Source organism: Lithobates pipiens, unplaced genomic scaffold, assembly GCF_037356315.1.
Source record: "Lithobates pipiens isolate NorthernLeopardFrog02 unplaced genomic scaffold, aLitPip1_a1.2 Scaffold_18, whole genome shotgun sequence".
NCBI classification, from domain to species: domain Eukaryota; kingdom Metazoa; phylum Chordata; class Amphibia; order Anura; family Ranidae; genus Lithobates; species Lithobates pipiens.
Genome location: NW_027507758.1, coordinates 542,961,956 through 542,978,829, shown reverse-complemented (window position 1 = coordinate 542,978,829; position 16,874 = coordinate 542,961,956). Strand labels below are relative to the sequence as shown.

Here is a 16,874-nt window from a genome sequence, read left to right as displayed (position 1 = left end):
GGCCTCTTCCCGACAACCCTGGCCGTTGGTTGTCGGGGTCTGCGGGCGGGGGGCTTATCGGAATCCGGGAGTCCCCTTTGAAAGACACTATTTTGGGACCATTGTCATTTATACAGCGATCAGTGCTATAAAAATGCACTGATTACTGTGTAAATGACACTGGCAGGGAAGGGGTTAACCACTAGGGGGCAATGAAGGGGTTAAGTGTGTCCTAGGGAGTGATTCTAACTGTGGGGGGATGGGCGTCAACTCACATGACAGTGATCATTGTTCCCGATGACCGGGAGCAGTGATCTTTGTCATGTCACAAGACAGAATGGGGAAATTCCTTATTTACATAGGCACTTCCCCGTTCTGCGGCTCAGTGACACGATCGTCGGGAGAAAGGCGGACATTGAGTCTGCCAGTCCCGCGGGCACGTGCGCCTGCTAGCCCCGCCAATTAAAGGGAACGTACAGGTACGCCCATTTGCCCACCGCTGCCATTGTGCTATATTGGCACGCAGCAGTCGGCAAGTGGTTAAAGTTTAAAGGTTTTTAAGGTTTAAGGTTCTAAAGATAGAAGTTTTTTTTTTATCTTAATGGATTGTGTTCATTAAAGCGGTAGTAAACCCGCAAATTTTTTTTTGTAAACCTGCAAAGCAAAAGGCATAATGAGCTAGTACGCACCGCATACTAGCTCATTATGAAATACTTACCTTAGAACGAGGCCCCGACATCTGACCCGATCCACGCCGAGGGAGCTGACATGCTCCCTCGGCGTTTCTTCCGGGTATCGCGGCTCCGGCGTTGTGAGTGGCCGGAGCCGCGATATCGTCACTCCCGCGCATGCGCACAGGAGATTTCATTCCGGCCGGTCGGCCACTGCCGGATTTTCAGCCCGAGAATCCTCTTGTGCGCATGCGCCGCTGCAGTCAGCGGCGCATACCGAGGGGAATATCTCCTAAACCGTACAGGTTTAGGAGATATTTTTTTTACCTACAGGTAAGCCTTATTATAGGCTTTCCTGTAGGTAAAAGTAAAAAATTTGAGTATACAACCACTTTAAGATAAAAAACCTTCTGTGTGCAGCAGCTCCCCTTAATACTTACCTGAGCCTGTCCAGGCATTTGGAACCTCCCCTCCTTATTGGCTGAGACAGCAGCGGGTACCATTGCCTCCTGCTGCTGTCAAAGTCAACGAGCCAATGAGGAGAGAGAGGGGGTGGATCCGGGCCGCGGCTTTGTGTCTGAATGGACACAGCAGTGGCTCAGCTCGAGTGCCCCCATAGCTAGCTGCTTGCTGTGGGGGCACTCAGCAGGGGGGAGGGGCCAGAAGCATTGGTGAGGGACCCCAGAAGAGGAGGATCTGGGCTGCTCTGTGCAAAACCAATGCACACAGCAGGTAAGTACAACATGTTTGTTATTTTTAACCCAAAAAAACTAGACTTTAGTAGCTCGCCAAGCCTGCCTAGACCATTCCTAGATGTCCCTGTCTTGTGCGTGGTTTACTGCTGCCAATAAAAGCATATCATGTCATAGTGACTTCAGCATGGGTTCACACAGGAGCAGTTCCAGAAACTGCATGTGATTTGGACAGGAATCGCACTGCATTCCTGTTCAAATTGCATGCCATTCGTTTCAGTGTGATTTGCGGAAATTCATTTTGTATAGATGCAAATTGCACCGCAAAGTATCGGTTTCGGTATCCATACTGGTATTGGTGCATCCTTGGTTCTCACTAGAATAGGCATCATAGTAAAATTTTAAACAGCAAGTCATATCGTCCAGTGCCAGCTACAATTCCAGTATTCCATTGCTTTTGAAAACAGGCATAGGGGTTGATTTACTAAAAGTGGAAAGTGCAAAATCTTGTGCAGCTGTGCATGGTAGCCAATCAACTGGTCACAGGTGGAATTGCGATTCACAATATCGGCAAATTGCAGGACGCCCATGTGTTCTCGGTGCATTGCCTGTCAATTTCAATAGCATCCCAAATGCGGCGTGATTTTCCGGTGATTCGTCAGGCGACAATCGCGGTAGAATCATGGGCCGCCTGTCGCCCAAAAGAAGTACATGAGTTTCTTTTGGGCGACAGGCGCCCCGCGATTCTATTTGTGCGATTTTACTGCGATTGTCGCCTCTATTCACCAAGATGTGAACGAAGCCTAAAGTCAGCTTGTTCAATTACGTTTTGAAAAAAAAAACACCTGGAAGATGATTGGTTGCTGCACCAGATTTTGCACTCTCCAGTTTTAATAAATCAACCCCAAATTGTCTTTCCATTTTAAAAAATCTCAGACCCTTGATAGATCTCTTTTTGAAAATACTTAGCATTGGGATATATTGATTTTTTAAATATTATAAAACCAGCAAAACGATATTTAATTTAGTATGTGGACCTATTTATTTAAACAGAGTAGCCATAAAAAAGTTAAATCTGTAGTGAAAATTAAAGAATGGTAATAAGTTTGTTGCCAAGAGATTCTAAAGGGTAGAAGATCAAAGTCAACAATAGCAAGAGCAGCCATGTCAAACTCTAGTTGGAAGACTTGTTTGCATAGGAAACAAATTCATCCAACTAGAGATACACGTATATTATTTTTTAGGTAAATATAGCATTGTCATCGATTTCTCTGCATACTTCCATATTATTATGTTTCAAATCGGCCAATAGGTGGAACTTGACATTTCAGTGTCAAAGAAAACGGTTCATGCTGGCAGCTCTTTGTCTCTTGGTAAATATCCTATTTGGTTGTTTTTGATTTCTTGACATGTTTTTGGCCAATCCTTGCCATTTCGGTCAATGTATAAATTTGTTTTTTTTATTAGATTTTTGCTTTGTTTCTGTGTCAAATTTTCTGCAATGTTATAAGCACATGCCTCGGTACTGTGTTTTTTTTTTTTTTTTTTTTTAAAGCTATGAAATATTTTCGTCCTGTGCCAACAATTCTTACTGGCCATGAAAATGCAAGCCAATGATAACACACAGGTAATATATCTAAACCCAAGAGCTTACTTGGCACAAAATCGGTCTTCAGCGCACACCATTCTCCAGGACACCGATCCTCAAAATGGTCCTCAGATACTTGCCGAAAACATTTAATCCCCCTTGTATTGTTACCGAACATCTAAGGCAAGTCAATTTTCTGAACTGTTAAAAGAGTGGGAGTTTATAATTCTACCCCTTGAGCAAAATCCGAATAAAAAAAAAAAATAGAAATTCACATGCAGACATTCTAATGTTTAACAAATATGTTTATAACCCAAGTAGCTCTGGCTTATAAGTGTATAGATTTCAAACAACAATATGGAACGTGTTACAGCCTTGCCTTAGAGCGACACGAATGTGTTATCCTAGATGGGCCCACTTTGATGCTAGAGAAATGGGAGAGAATTGTGTCTGTTTTGTCATGTGCGTTAACTTGGATGGCCTCTCAGCACAGCTGTGTTAATAAAGCTAAGAGTATTTCCTTGACCCCAGTGATTTTGCCTCCAGGTCTCGTCATGCTGAGCAGAAGCAATTTTGATGAATGTGACACACTGTCAAATTTGGACATTATATTACTGTTAAGTACATCATTATGTTATCTGACAAAAATGTAGTAGGTTTCACCTAACAGATATAATAATTTCTCCCCTCCCTCCACCCAAGCTAGAGAGGAGAAAAGGAAAGCAAAGCAAGGGATGTACTCAGATATATCAAAGTTAGTGTTAACTTTTGACAGACAAACAGCCTTTGCTCTTCGTAAATCTTCTCAGGGTCTGTTTTATATATATAATGGGTATGTCTGAAATTTCCTCTGCTGCTTATTTTATAGTGTCTATTTTTTTTTTTTCTAGGGGACTGTGGAGAGCCTGCCACATCTGTCCTCCTCTTCTAAAAATGTTACTTCCATGGCTGTAATGCTAATCGCTTGGCTTCAGTACTTGGAGTCATAATCTGTAATATGCAGTTGAGAAGTCCCGATACAACTTTGATGACTTGCAAGTTTGTTCTAAATCGATGTCATAGAGGATATTGAAGCCAGGAACAGTCACATAACTAACATTTTTCAATAGGAGGTCTGCAGTGGAATCCTGTTTTCTTTCTCGAAATGCAGGTTTCCATTAAAGACCATCACTTCTCATCCCTCCCTCACACCCGCTCTCACTAATTCATCATATTTTTTTACCCCAAATAATGCTCTTGAGAAACTTTTTGTACTCCCCTAAATTCACTGTCCAGGTCTCTTACAGTTGTTTCCTTTGGGTGTCCAATATATAGTGTATCATTTCCTGAGGTCATCATGATGCTGCAGTCTTCCTGACAAGTAGTTGGGGTGGGAGCAAGTGTCTCCTGGAGTTCAGCTTTAGCGTTTCAGCTAATGTGAGATTTAGCTGCAAATGGAAAGTGTTCCAAGGATTTAGGCCTTGGCCCACTTTTATTAATCAACACATCAGTGTTGTGCCCTCGCAGGGGTTGTTTAACAAAACATAGTTACATAGTAGGTGAGGTTGAAAAAAGACACAAGTCCATCAAGTCCAACCTATGTGTGTGATTGTGTCAGTATTACATTGTATATCCCTGTATATTGCGGTCGTTCAGGTTCTTACCAAATAGTTTCTTGAAACTATCAATGCCCCCCGCTGAGACCACCGCCTATGAAAGGGAATGCCACATCCTTGCCACTCTTACAGTAAAGAAACCTCTACATAGTTTAAAGTTCTTTTCTTCTAATTTTAATAAGTGGCCACAAGTCTTGTTAAACTCCCTCTGCAAATTTTTTTTATCCCTATTGTGGGGTCAAGTCAGGCTGTTTACAACATAATCTAGAGTGGGTGACTGGGGACAAAGAGAACACAAATTTATGAAATACTTTCTTCATCTCTGTATATACAAAGGAGGATGGGGGAGCTCATGTCCATAATGGTGATGGTATTGACACAGTCCCAAATGATCCACAATGGTTTAAAAGTGATATGGTCTAGAAATATTTACACAGAATAAAGGTGACTAAAGCACCTGGATCAGATGGCATCCACCCACAGATCCTATTGGGCTCTGTCATTTCAAAGCCGTTGTTTCTAATTTTTAGGAACTCGTTAATGACTGGAATGGTACCACTAGAATAATGAATATTCATTTTCTATTCTAACACACCTGGCTGGGCTGTGAGCGCACTCTCTGCGCCCGAGCCCACCCTATTTTGAAGCCTATTAGAGCCTCTGGCTCTAATCAGTGCTTCGAAAAAATACCCTGCCATTGGAATTCATGTGCCCGACATCCTGCAAGGGTCCGGACACATGGATAGGGGGGTTAGCACCCGTGCGCCCTCAAAGGACATACCGCCACTGGTAATTACACGTTTTCTGAGTCAAGCTGGCTATAGATGACTCTCAGCCGGCAACCTGATTGAAAAGAAAAAATTAATAAGATGGATGGGGGTTCCTCCCCGCAATGCTATTTTTATTCTGACAACGGGGACTCGGCTATCAAAATACACTGATCAGTGCTGCAGCCAACTGGCTTATCAAACATATATTCACTGATAGTCCCGTTCGTAAGCTGTCAGTCATTAGACAGACTCGTCTTGAGTGGGAACGGCCATAGAAGGATCGAAGTTCGATCCATCTATGGCCAGCTTTCCGCGGAATCTTATGACTACTTTTTCAAGCTCCTCCTCCTTTAATTTTGCTGCTGAATGTAGAAAACAATGGAGGAGATTTAATAAAACTGGTGCACACAGCATCTGGTGCAGCTGTGCATAGTAACTAATCAGCTTCTAGGTTTTATTATCAAAGCTTATTTTAACAAGCTGAAGTTAGAAGCTGGACCTCTGGGGGAATCTAGGATGTAAAAGTACCTGGGGGTTCTAGTAGACGATAGGCTCAGCAATAGCATGCAATGTCAAGCTGCTACTAACAAAGCAAACAGAATATTGGCATGCATTAAAAAGGGGATTAACTCCAGAGATAAAACGATAATTCTCCCGTTCTACAAGACTCTGGTCTGTCCGCACCTAGAATATTTTGTCCAGTTCTGGGCACCAGTCCTCAGGAAGGATGTACTGCAAATGGAGCGAGTACAAAGAAGGGCAAGAAAGCTAATAAAGGGTCTGGAGGATATTACTTGAAGAAAGTTTGCGAGCACTGGAAGAGATGCTTGAAAGGGATGGTCGCTCATTAAAATTAGAAGAAAAGAGGTTTGAGAGGTTTAACCTTAAAAAACGTAGAGGGTTCTTTACTGTAAGAGCGGCAAGGATGTGGAATTCCCTTCCACAGGCGGTGGTCTCAGCGGGGGAGCATCGATAGTTTCAAAAACGATTAGATAAGCACCTGAACGACCACAGCATACAGGGATATACAATGTAATACTGACATATAATCACAAACACAGGTTGGACTTGATGGACTTGTCTTTTTTTGACCTCACCTACTATGTAATAGTTAAGTCCAAGTAGCTGCATGACATCACCTGGGCTTATCTCTATTATTTACATTTGATAGGTTTATTGCTCTGCTGAAAACACACTCCAGGATCTGAGAGGAGAGAAACACACACAACACCTGTGCCCGCCCTCCCCCCCCCCTCTTGGTTGCCCATTCACAGAAGCTTTTGTATTTTGTGAATTTGTTCACATAATACCAAGGCTCCTGTGATTGAGCAGGAGGGGTGGGCATAGCAGCTGCAGTGACTCTCCTGTTCAAGATGCAGAACTCAGAAGGGTCAGTGTCTCTTTCCTCAAGAACTACAGTATTAGCTGTCTTCCGGCAGTACTATATAGCTGTCCGATATAAATAATAGAGGTATGCCCAGGAGGTTTCATGCACCGTGGTGGACTTAACTTCTAGTGTGCCTTCATTTTTTAAAAAGGAGCTGAATTCCCGAATAGTTGTCAAGTACACTAAGTACACTAAGTACACCAAGTACACTAAGTATGCAACGTACCTTATTTTATTTATTAGTATAGTTTGCTCAAAAGTTTGCATATCCTGGCAGAAATCATGACATGTTGGCATTAATATTGAAAATATGACTGATAATGGCAAAAAAAGCCTTTATTTAAGGATAGTGATCATATGAAGCCATTTATTATCACATAGTTGTTTGGCTCCTTTTTAAACCATAATTATAACAGAAATCACCTAAATGGCTCTGATCAAAAGTTTATATACCTGGAATATTTGGCCTTGGTACAGACACGCAAGGTGACACATGCAAGTTAAAATGACAATTAAAGGTTAATTCCCCACATCTGTGGCTTTTTAAATTGCAATTAGTGTTTGTGTATAAATTGTCAATGAGTTTATCTTTCATGTGGATGCACTGAGCAGGCTAGATACTAAGCCATGGGAGCAAAAAATGATTGTCAAAATACCTGCGTATCAAGGTAATGGAACTTTATAAAGATGGAAAATTATAAAAAATAAAAAAATACATCCAAAGCCTTGAATTTGCCAGTAAATACTGTTCAATCACTTATTAAGTGGAAAATTTGAGGATCTCTTGATACAAAGCCAAGGTCCGATAGACCAAGAAAGATTGCAGCCACAACTTAAGGTTTACCTGACTTTGGCTTGGTTAGAAGAAACGTGGTTTAATCTTAAACTGCGTAGAGGGTTCTTTACTGTAAAAGTGGTTAGGATGTGGAATTCTCTTCCACAGGCAGAGGTTTCAGTGAGGAGCATCTTTAATTTAAGAAAAACTATTAGATAAGCACCTGAACAACCACAACATACAGGAATATACAATGTAATACTGACATAAAATCACACACATAGGTTGGACTTGATGGACTTGTGTCTTCTTTCAACCTCACCTACTATGTATCTATGTAACTGCCAGAAGAATTGTTCGGGATACAAAGATAAACCCACAGGTAACCTCAGGAGAAATCCAGGCTGCTCTGGAAAAAGACGGTGTGGTTGTTTTTAAGGAGCACAATACGACGATACTTGAACAAAAATGATCTACATGGTTGAGTTGCTAGAAAGAAGGTCTTTACTGCGCCATTGCCACAAAAAAGCCTGGTGAGGCATGTCAAGGTGGTGTTGGGCATATCGTAACTTTTTTGTGGCATTGGATTAGTAAAGGCTTCTTTCTGACAACTCGACCATTCAGATCATTTTTGTTCACGTATCGTTGTATTGTGCTCCTTAAAAACAACCACACCATTTTTTTTCCAGAGCCTGTATTTCTCCTGAGGTTACCTGTGGATTTTTTCTTTGTATCCTTAACAATTCCTCTGACCGTTGTATCTGCAATCTTTCTTGGTTTACCTGACCTTGGCTTAGTATCAAGAGATGCCTGAATTGATTGAATTGTACTTTCTGGGAAGTTTAAGACTTTGGATACCTTTTTATATCCCTTTCCATCTTTATAACCTTCCATTACCTTGTTATACAAATCTTTTGACAGTTCTTTTCTGCTCCCCATGGCTCAGTATCTAGTCTGCTCAGTGCATTCACATAAGAGATAACAAACTCATTGAATATACACAGACATTCATTTCAAATTAAAAAGCCACAGATGTGGGAAATTTAAACTTTAATTGCAATTTTGACCTGTGTGTGTCACCTTGTGTGTCTGTACCAAGGCCAAATATTCCAGGGTATGGAAACTTTTGATTAGGACCTTTTGGGTGATTTCTGTTTATCATTATGATTTTAAAAGGAGCTAAACAACCATGTGATAATAAATGGCTTCATATGATCACTATCCTTAAATAAAGGTTTTTCGGCATGATCTGTCAGATTTTCAATATTAATGTCAAATTATCACAATTTCTGCCAGAGTATGCAAACTTTTGAGCAAAACTGTATATGTACAAATTGTATGTACCGCACTCCTAACACTAAAGTATTGTGAGTTGACATATAATATTTTAGCAGGTGGTCCCAAATCCTGACTTTTTTTTCAAGTGTTGCTGCTGGGTGAAAAACAAAAGGTTGAAAAAGATTGGACTGGTTATTATAGAACTCTCTGAAGTTCATCAAGGCCTGTTATGCAGCTTCATGAATTACCTGTATGTGGATGCCTAAATGTCAGAAAACATTGTAAAGCAATATTTTTACTACTGCAGCACATTTATTCCTAGGAAGTGAAAGTCTGTGACTGTGTATAGAGCTAGGGTTTTACAAAGTGATTGTTATCTGTACTTTGCCCTCTAGTGGTACATTTCTACACTAACTTTCTGTTCAGATGTGGTCATATTTTTAGCCAGAACTAATGGACAAGAAAAGGTCCTTTTATCACAATCAACGCAGATCGAGAGATATAAAGACCCTATCTCCCGGAAATATGCGAACTCTCCTTTGCATGGGGCTGCACTCGCATTGTAAGGATTATCTGCGCATTTAATCTAGGGGAGACGGCGCTCCCCTATTCTCCAGGTGCTATGCTCCCTGCATCAGTCTTGATGATGAGAGAAGATGTCTAGTAGTGCAGAGAATCATGTTCTTTTTTTTTGCCACCTAATTTTTTTATAAAGTAGGCAAGGCTTTGTAACTTTGTCAGGTTTTTCCTCCATTCCAGGGCTTAGTTAAATTTCTCCTCACTTTATGTCCTGGTGAGAATGGTTTTACCTTACAGGAAGTAAAGGAATATCAGCAACAGGGACAGATAACAATGGTGTTGAATTGTCTTCACGTGTATTTGATCCTTCTGACTGTAGACTGGGACAGTCCAAACTTCTTAAAAATAGGATTTTAACCATTGATGTGTGCAGCCTGTTGCATTAGGGTGTGTACCCCAGAGCACAAACGGGTATTCCTGTATAACAGCAGAGCAGAGGATGGTGTCAGTAGAGCAACAATTGGTGTCAGTAAGGCAGTAGCCTTTTTAGGAGCACTGTTATGGGGCTTTGGTAAAATATTGAGGGCCTAAACAGACCCCCGATGTCTTACTTTTGAGACAGAGAAAGAAACAGAGGACAAAGGTTCCCCAGTCCTTTTCTCTCAGCCTGCACTAAACATATTTTACTATGCTTCAGTTAAGAATGAAGACTGGAGTGATCGGTACAGGTCACTCCCTGTGTTCATTCAGAAAAGGAAGGGCAGTTAATGAAATATTTACAGGCCCTTCCCCACTACTGAGAGGTGGGAAGCTGGCAACACTGCAGGGGGGAAACCGGAGGCGTGGGGAATCGGAACAGCACAGGGTGATTAGGGTGTGCCTAGGCACAACCCGCACACCCTGTGTGCACGACTATGATTTTAACCTTTTCCAGATTGGTGAGTATCAATAACTTATTTTCAGAAGTCCTTAGAATTTGTTAAGTCATTACACACTTTAACGAGACTTTTAAAATAAAACTTGGCGAAGGACCACATTTCTGTTCTTTAAACACGACAGGGCCTCTCATGATCTTATTTGATTATCATGCCATTGATTGAAACACTTTACTCTAATTTTTCCTTCAAAAGAACTGAGAAACCTTAAGGTTCCCATATATTCCCAGACAAATATAGTATATAGCTCTGGATTATTCTCTTCAGTAAATAAATTAACAAGTACAACTCCATTGTTTAGGTAAAGTGTTTGTAAACCCTCGCATATACCCAGTGAAGTGAAAAGCCTCAGATGATACATAGAGATTAAACAAATCACCCTACATAAATTTACTTTTATACTGTATGTGCTTTCTTCCCCCTTCTGCACTCTTTGGAAAGTTAAAAGCAGATTGTCTTAAAAATCTTTCTTCCTCTTTCAGCAGTGGATGGGGAGTCTGCACTTACACCGTGTGAGAGATAATTGGAGGAAAGGGACAAACACTCCCTCCACATAGGCCACAAAGGAACATGCAGAGCTGTATTGTGAATAGACAAGCTTCCTGTTAATCTCCCTCTAAGCTCCCTCCTTGACACAAATTTTCAACTGCTGTTGTCTCATGTGTTGGAGAGCTTGTTAGAAGTGACTAATGCTGATAACAGAGGTATGGAGCACCAGAGAGAAATGACAATTAGAGTTTTGGAAAGAGATAAGTAAACACTACAGCTAGATGGGCTTAGGTCAAATTTCACAAATAGGGTTTACAACCACTTTAAGGTTCTTGTTATCTAGTTTTGGACCTGTAAATAAAAACAGATCATATCTTAGGCCATATTTATGCAGAAATATTGAAATTTTGCAAAGGAATTTACATCCTCTAAAGCACAGCTGTATGTAGCCAAACACTCAAACATGGTCTGTCTGAAAAGAATGTAATGATACATTGGTAGCACCATCTGTCTGAAAGAAGAACTGTTATGATATGGCAGCCAAAGAAATTCCAGTGGCCATTTTTCCATCTTACAAACATTTTACTAATCTTTATTTTGTTTTATGTTTTTCAGGTTTTAAAGTCAATTTTGCTTTTTCCTACCATTGAAAGAATGGCCCAGTCACCGCAAGGCAAGATCATGACTCCGATTCTGTGCAGCCTACGATACATTGTCTACATGCCCTTGTACCTGCTCTCTTTCTTGCCAGACATCATGAAGGCATCTCTGGTGAAGTTTGCCCTGCGTGGAATTAAATCAGTAGATGAAGCTTCAGTGACTGCTTCGCTGGACCTCTTCAGGGTGGAATGTTCTGGTGAGCAATACATCAGCCATTTTGGGTCACTAGGAACCAGGAGTGGAGGCATTTCTGTTCTACAGACACTTGCGCTGTTCTTTGTGCATTGATTTGCAGGCCTGGGCACAGGATAGAAAGACTGCTATGGTGTTAAAACAAAATCAGCTATTACTACAGCAAGCTTAGGTTGTCAAGGCCTACCACAAGTAGTTGGAAAGCTCTACCTCTCCACAAGTGGTAGGCCACAGCCTGCTCCCATGATGTACAGCAGAGATTAAGAACTTTTGTCAAATTCTAACTCACATTCCACAGTGTAGTAGTGGTGAGCCACACAAATTAAAAGTCAGCAAAATACTTTAGGTAATAAGCATGTTTAAATGCTGAAATTAAAGGGCAAATCACAAATCATATTTGTGATTCAGCTGTCTCTTGTTTTAACACAACGGTTTTCCTAGTACAGACAGGGCCAACCATAGCCCATCTGTACCATGTGATTAGTTCTGGCCAATTACAGCTAATCACAAAAAACAAACTGGATGAATCAATTTCATTTAGTAAAATACTTGCTTATAGCAATGAAATTCACTAGTATGAGCGATCATGTAAAAAAATAAAAAAAAAATACAGATCGCTTCCCCTATGGACCCTTTAACTTTCCTACAAACTAAATGATATACACTGATTTGAGTTATTTTCACCAAAGAAATGTAGCAGAATAACGGAAACAAAGAAAAACACTTTTTTTATCAAAATTTTCAGGCTTTTTTATTTAGCAAAAAATAAAAAACCCAGTTGTAATTAAATACCAGCAAAAGAAAGCTTTAGTTGTGTTAACAAAATGATAAAAATTGAGTTTGGGTGCAGTGTTGCATGACCGCGCAATTGTTATTTAAAGTGCGACGGCGCTAAAAGCTGAAAATTGGCCTGGGCAAGATGAGTATGATTTTTTTTAAAGGGTTAGTTCACCACCTCAGAAAAAATGAAGCTATCAGTGCCCACTCTGCTGGTGCAGTGGTCTGGGGATTTAAAAAAAAAACCCTGCTTTCTTCCTCTTTTTTCTTGAGGGCTTCTGAGATGGCTCCGAGCAAATCTGATTGGTCAGCTCCATCCCGTGGCCTCTTTGACCAATCGGAATCACTCTGAAGCCCTACAGAAAGAACAAAAATTGGGAATTTCACATTCCTGGACTGCTGCATCGGCTGCATGGGCACTGACAGCTTATAACCCACAAAGGTAAGTGCAACCCAGATCTCATTGTAAAGAGGACCTATCACACACTATTCTTATTACAAGTGGTGTTTACATTCCTTCAAGAAAAACAGAAAAGGAAAGCGCGCTCACAAAGTGCATTATCAGAGATCATTTAATAATAAAAAATGTATAAAAGTGGGTACTTACAAGATGCAACTGACAAAAAGCCATAAACACAGTGCTTGGACATGCACAGAACACGCAGTACAGCTAATGCATTTCGGGGGTGCACCCCCTTCCTCTGAGCTAGGCTAGTCTTGTACACCATGGGCAAGCACTTATATAGTGAATGATGGGATTGAAAATTGTGTGTCAAAAATAGCCACACCCTCAGAGGGCCTAGGGGGAGAGCACAATTTTTTTTTTTTTAAACCCTCCTTTAAAAATATACAAATAAATCAATGATGATTCATTCTTCAACTCTATGGTGAATTGCAGATTATTTCATATTAGGTCAACTGAATGGTCAAATGCATACAAATGTAGAAGCACATGTGTAAAAAAAAAGGATGCAGTATTGATAAATGGGTCAATCCATGTCTTACCTCTCAATGCATGAAGTAGCTGCAGGGAGAGAGGGAGTTTGGACACTCAAGGTGTCCGCACACAGCATCACCTAACCAGAAGCTTCAGGAATGCCAAGAATGGGGAAAACCCTGACAGACGCCAGTGAGATGCAGTGTGCCAATCAGGGGACAGCCAGCGACACACTGGCACCTTGCCAAACCCCAAGGAACCAGCACAGTGCCAGGGGGAATAAACAGTTCAATCTCTGTATTTGCGGACGATACTAAGCTAAGCATAGCAATAACTTCTCCTCAGGATGTGGAAACCTTGCAAGAACTGAACAAATTAATGAGGTGGGCAATTACATGGCAAATGAAGTTTAATGTACAAATGATGACAATGGCATGCAATTCCAAGCTGCTAGAAATACAAAGAATTACCGCTCCAAGGTAATGACTTCTCCCAAAACGGCTGTCTCCACAATCCCACAGGGTGCCGGCTCTGTTTGCAACAGGAACTGAAGTATAAAAGATGTAGCTGGATAGCCGCACTCCGAATTATTCAACTTTATTTCAAAAATGTAATTAAAATCATAGCATCTAGGCTTATAAACAGACTTGCATGTTTCCCACCGAACACGGTGCTTAGTCATAGCTAAGATAACTAAGCACCGTGTTCGGTGTGAAACATGTCAGCGGCTGTGCATTTAGTCTGTTTATAAGCCTAGATGCTATGATTTTAACCTCCCTGGTATGATTATTTCAGATTTTAGGTGCTGAAAGCGGTACAATTATTTTGCATGAAAATTTGGCGTTTTATATTGTAGTCCTGTAATTCTTAGGAATAACTCTCTTAAATCTGTCCAAACCAGAGTCTAGCAGACATCCCGAGTATGATAAAGTTTGAAAAATGAAATCATAAATTATAATATAATAAATAACTATAAATAATTATACCAAATAATAATAAAAAATATTCAATAATGTAATCAAATCAAAAACACTGAAATGTGCTCAGTTGCAGAATTGTCACTGTCATTACTTTTCAGTATTTGATGACGGATCTCCCCACAAATCGCTATCACTTAATTCTAGCTGGTCTAAAACCATTTTTGATGTAAAGGGACAGTTTTGGTTGCTATGGACAATCTCCAGTTTCCAGGCATAAAGAACAGTTTTTAAAATATAAAACTGCATGCAGGACAATGGGCAGAACACTAGGGTCAAAGGAAATGTGAAATAATTACATATAGCAATTATACTGTATGTAATGTTTGTGTTTTACTTTTTGAATTTGGCTCCGTTCTCCTTCCCCGTGCATCGCACCGCTCGCAGGGAAGGGAGATCGGCTCCGTGATACATCGAGCGGAGGACAAGCCGCTCGTACAGCGGGGGGGACATCGCTGGATCCAGGGGACAAGGTAAGTAAACCTCTCCCTGCATTCAGCGATGCGGTCCCTAGTCTGGCTCGGGGTTACCGCTTTTGGTACAAAATCTCCACCCTGAGCCAGACTTGGGAATACCGCCAGGGGAGTGAGGCTATCCAGCTACATCTTTTCTACTTCAATTCCAAACTGCTGCTAACAAACATAATATTGGGATGCTTTATAAAAGGGATTAACTCCACAGATAAAACGATAATTCTCCCTCTCTACATGACTCTGGTCTGGCTGCACCTAGCGTATGCTGTCCAGTTCTGGGCACCAGTCCTCAGGAAGGATGTACTGGAAATGGAGTGAGTACAAAGAAGGGCATCAAAGCTAATAAAGGGTCTGGAGGATATTGGCTATGAAGAAAGGTTTGCGAGCACTGAACTTATTCTCTCTGGAGAAGAGACGCTTGAGATGGGGGTTATGATTTAAATTTACAAATGCCATTCTGGTGACCCCACAATAGGGATAAAACTTTTCAGTGGAATGGAGTTTAACAAGACATGTGGCCACTCATTAAAATTTGAAGAAAAGAGGTTTCACCATAAACTACGTAGAGGGTTCTTTACTGTAAGAGCGGCTAGGATGTGGAAATCCCTTCCACAGGTGGTAGTCTCAGCGGGAGGCATCGATAGTTTCAAAAAAATATTAGATAAGCACCTGAATGACCACATACAGAGATATACAATGTAATACTGACATATAATCACACACATAGGTTGGACTTCTGTCATTTTTCAGCCTCACCTACTATGTAACTTCTTGGAAACACCAGATGACGCCGGATGACATGTGACATCATTTCCAGGGCAGGAGTTGCGCAACGGTGTCCCCTAGGATATGAATGGGCAAAGATAGATGTTTCAAAAATGATTCCCAAAAAATTATTTAAAAAAAAAAATATATATATATATATATATATATATATATATATATATATATATATATATATATATATATAGAACAACAAATTACTCTGACCAAACTCAAAGAAAATATACATATATATATATATATATATATATATATATATATATATATATATATATATTTTTTTTTTTTTTAATTAATAAAAAAAAAATTTATGTGTGTGTGTATATATATATATATAGATATATATATTGTGGCGGTAGGACCCTGTGCTACCTGGAGGGTTGCTGGTTTACGCCAGATTTTGGAGAGAAAGGCACGCTGATTGCACAGCTGTGTTCTGGGCTATTTAGTTTTGACCTGGCTATGGCTGAGGATTCCACCCAACAGACAGGAAATCTGTGCATGGGAGTCAGGTGGACTCCCATTCCTCTGAGATGAGTCAGAGGCTGCATGGGTGTAGCCAGATCATGCATGTCTGCAGGAGGCGGAAGTACTTGGTGCCAGAGCAGCAAGACGCTGATCAGGAGTGAGCTAGGAGAAAGCTTAACTCTAGGAAACTCTTTTGGGTCTGATCATGTTGATGCAAAAAATGTAATGATAGTGAATGGTTGTCGACACTTAAGTATATTCCTTCTATGCTCCACAAACCGTGTGTGTACGGCTCGGATGGTGCAGCCCACGTAAAGAAGGCCACAGGGGCATATCGGGCAATACACTACAAATTGTGATCCACAATTAATGAATTGCTGAATGGCATGGGTTTGACCATCAATACCTATAACCTCCTTCTTCCTATGCCACATGTTTTGGTAAGCTCCAGAGTTGGGGATACCACACCTAAAGCTACCCTTTGGTCAAATAAACTGGAAAATGGAAAAATCACTGCGCTGATCCCAAGTGCATATGTAAAAGAAAAAACAAAAAAAAGCAGCCACATAAAAATACGACCAACACAAATAGACATAAATAGAGAAAATGCAGTGCTAAAACACTATATAACAATATCGTGATATGTGAAAATAGTGTCAATGCTAATAAAATATAAACAGCTGCAAAAGTCTATCTATAATGGTCAAACAATGTGCAAAATAATGTCCCAACAATGGCAATATATGGAAAAAAGTATGGCATCAAACACCAGAAGATGGCACTTCTCAGATGGATGAACAGAAAGACTCTATCCTTTTCAGGGAACCCATCCGGATCATCAATCATCTATTGCACAAAGGAAATGTGAATGCTCTTACCGGAACAGATGGACTCCAATGTCAGCGACACAGAGTCTAGTGGGCAATGTG

General features: G+C 40.6%; 1 protein-coding gene across 1 annotated transcript in view; it reads left to right on the top strand.

Moving 5' to 3' along the window:
- The window catches only part of LDAH (lipid droplet associated hydrolase), a 351,093-nt gene that overhangs the window by 215,459 nt on the left and 118,760 nt on the right, over nt 1-16,874 (top strand). The window contains exon 5 of the mRNA XM_077488850.1: nt 11,294-11,534. Coding sequence (XP_077344976.1) covers nt 11,294-11,534 — 241 coding nt within the window. The remainder of the gene's footprint in view (nt 1-11,293; nt 11,535-16,874) is intronic.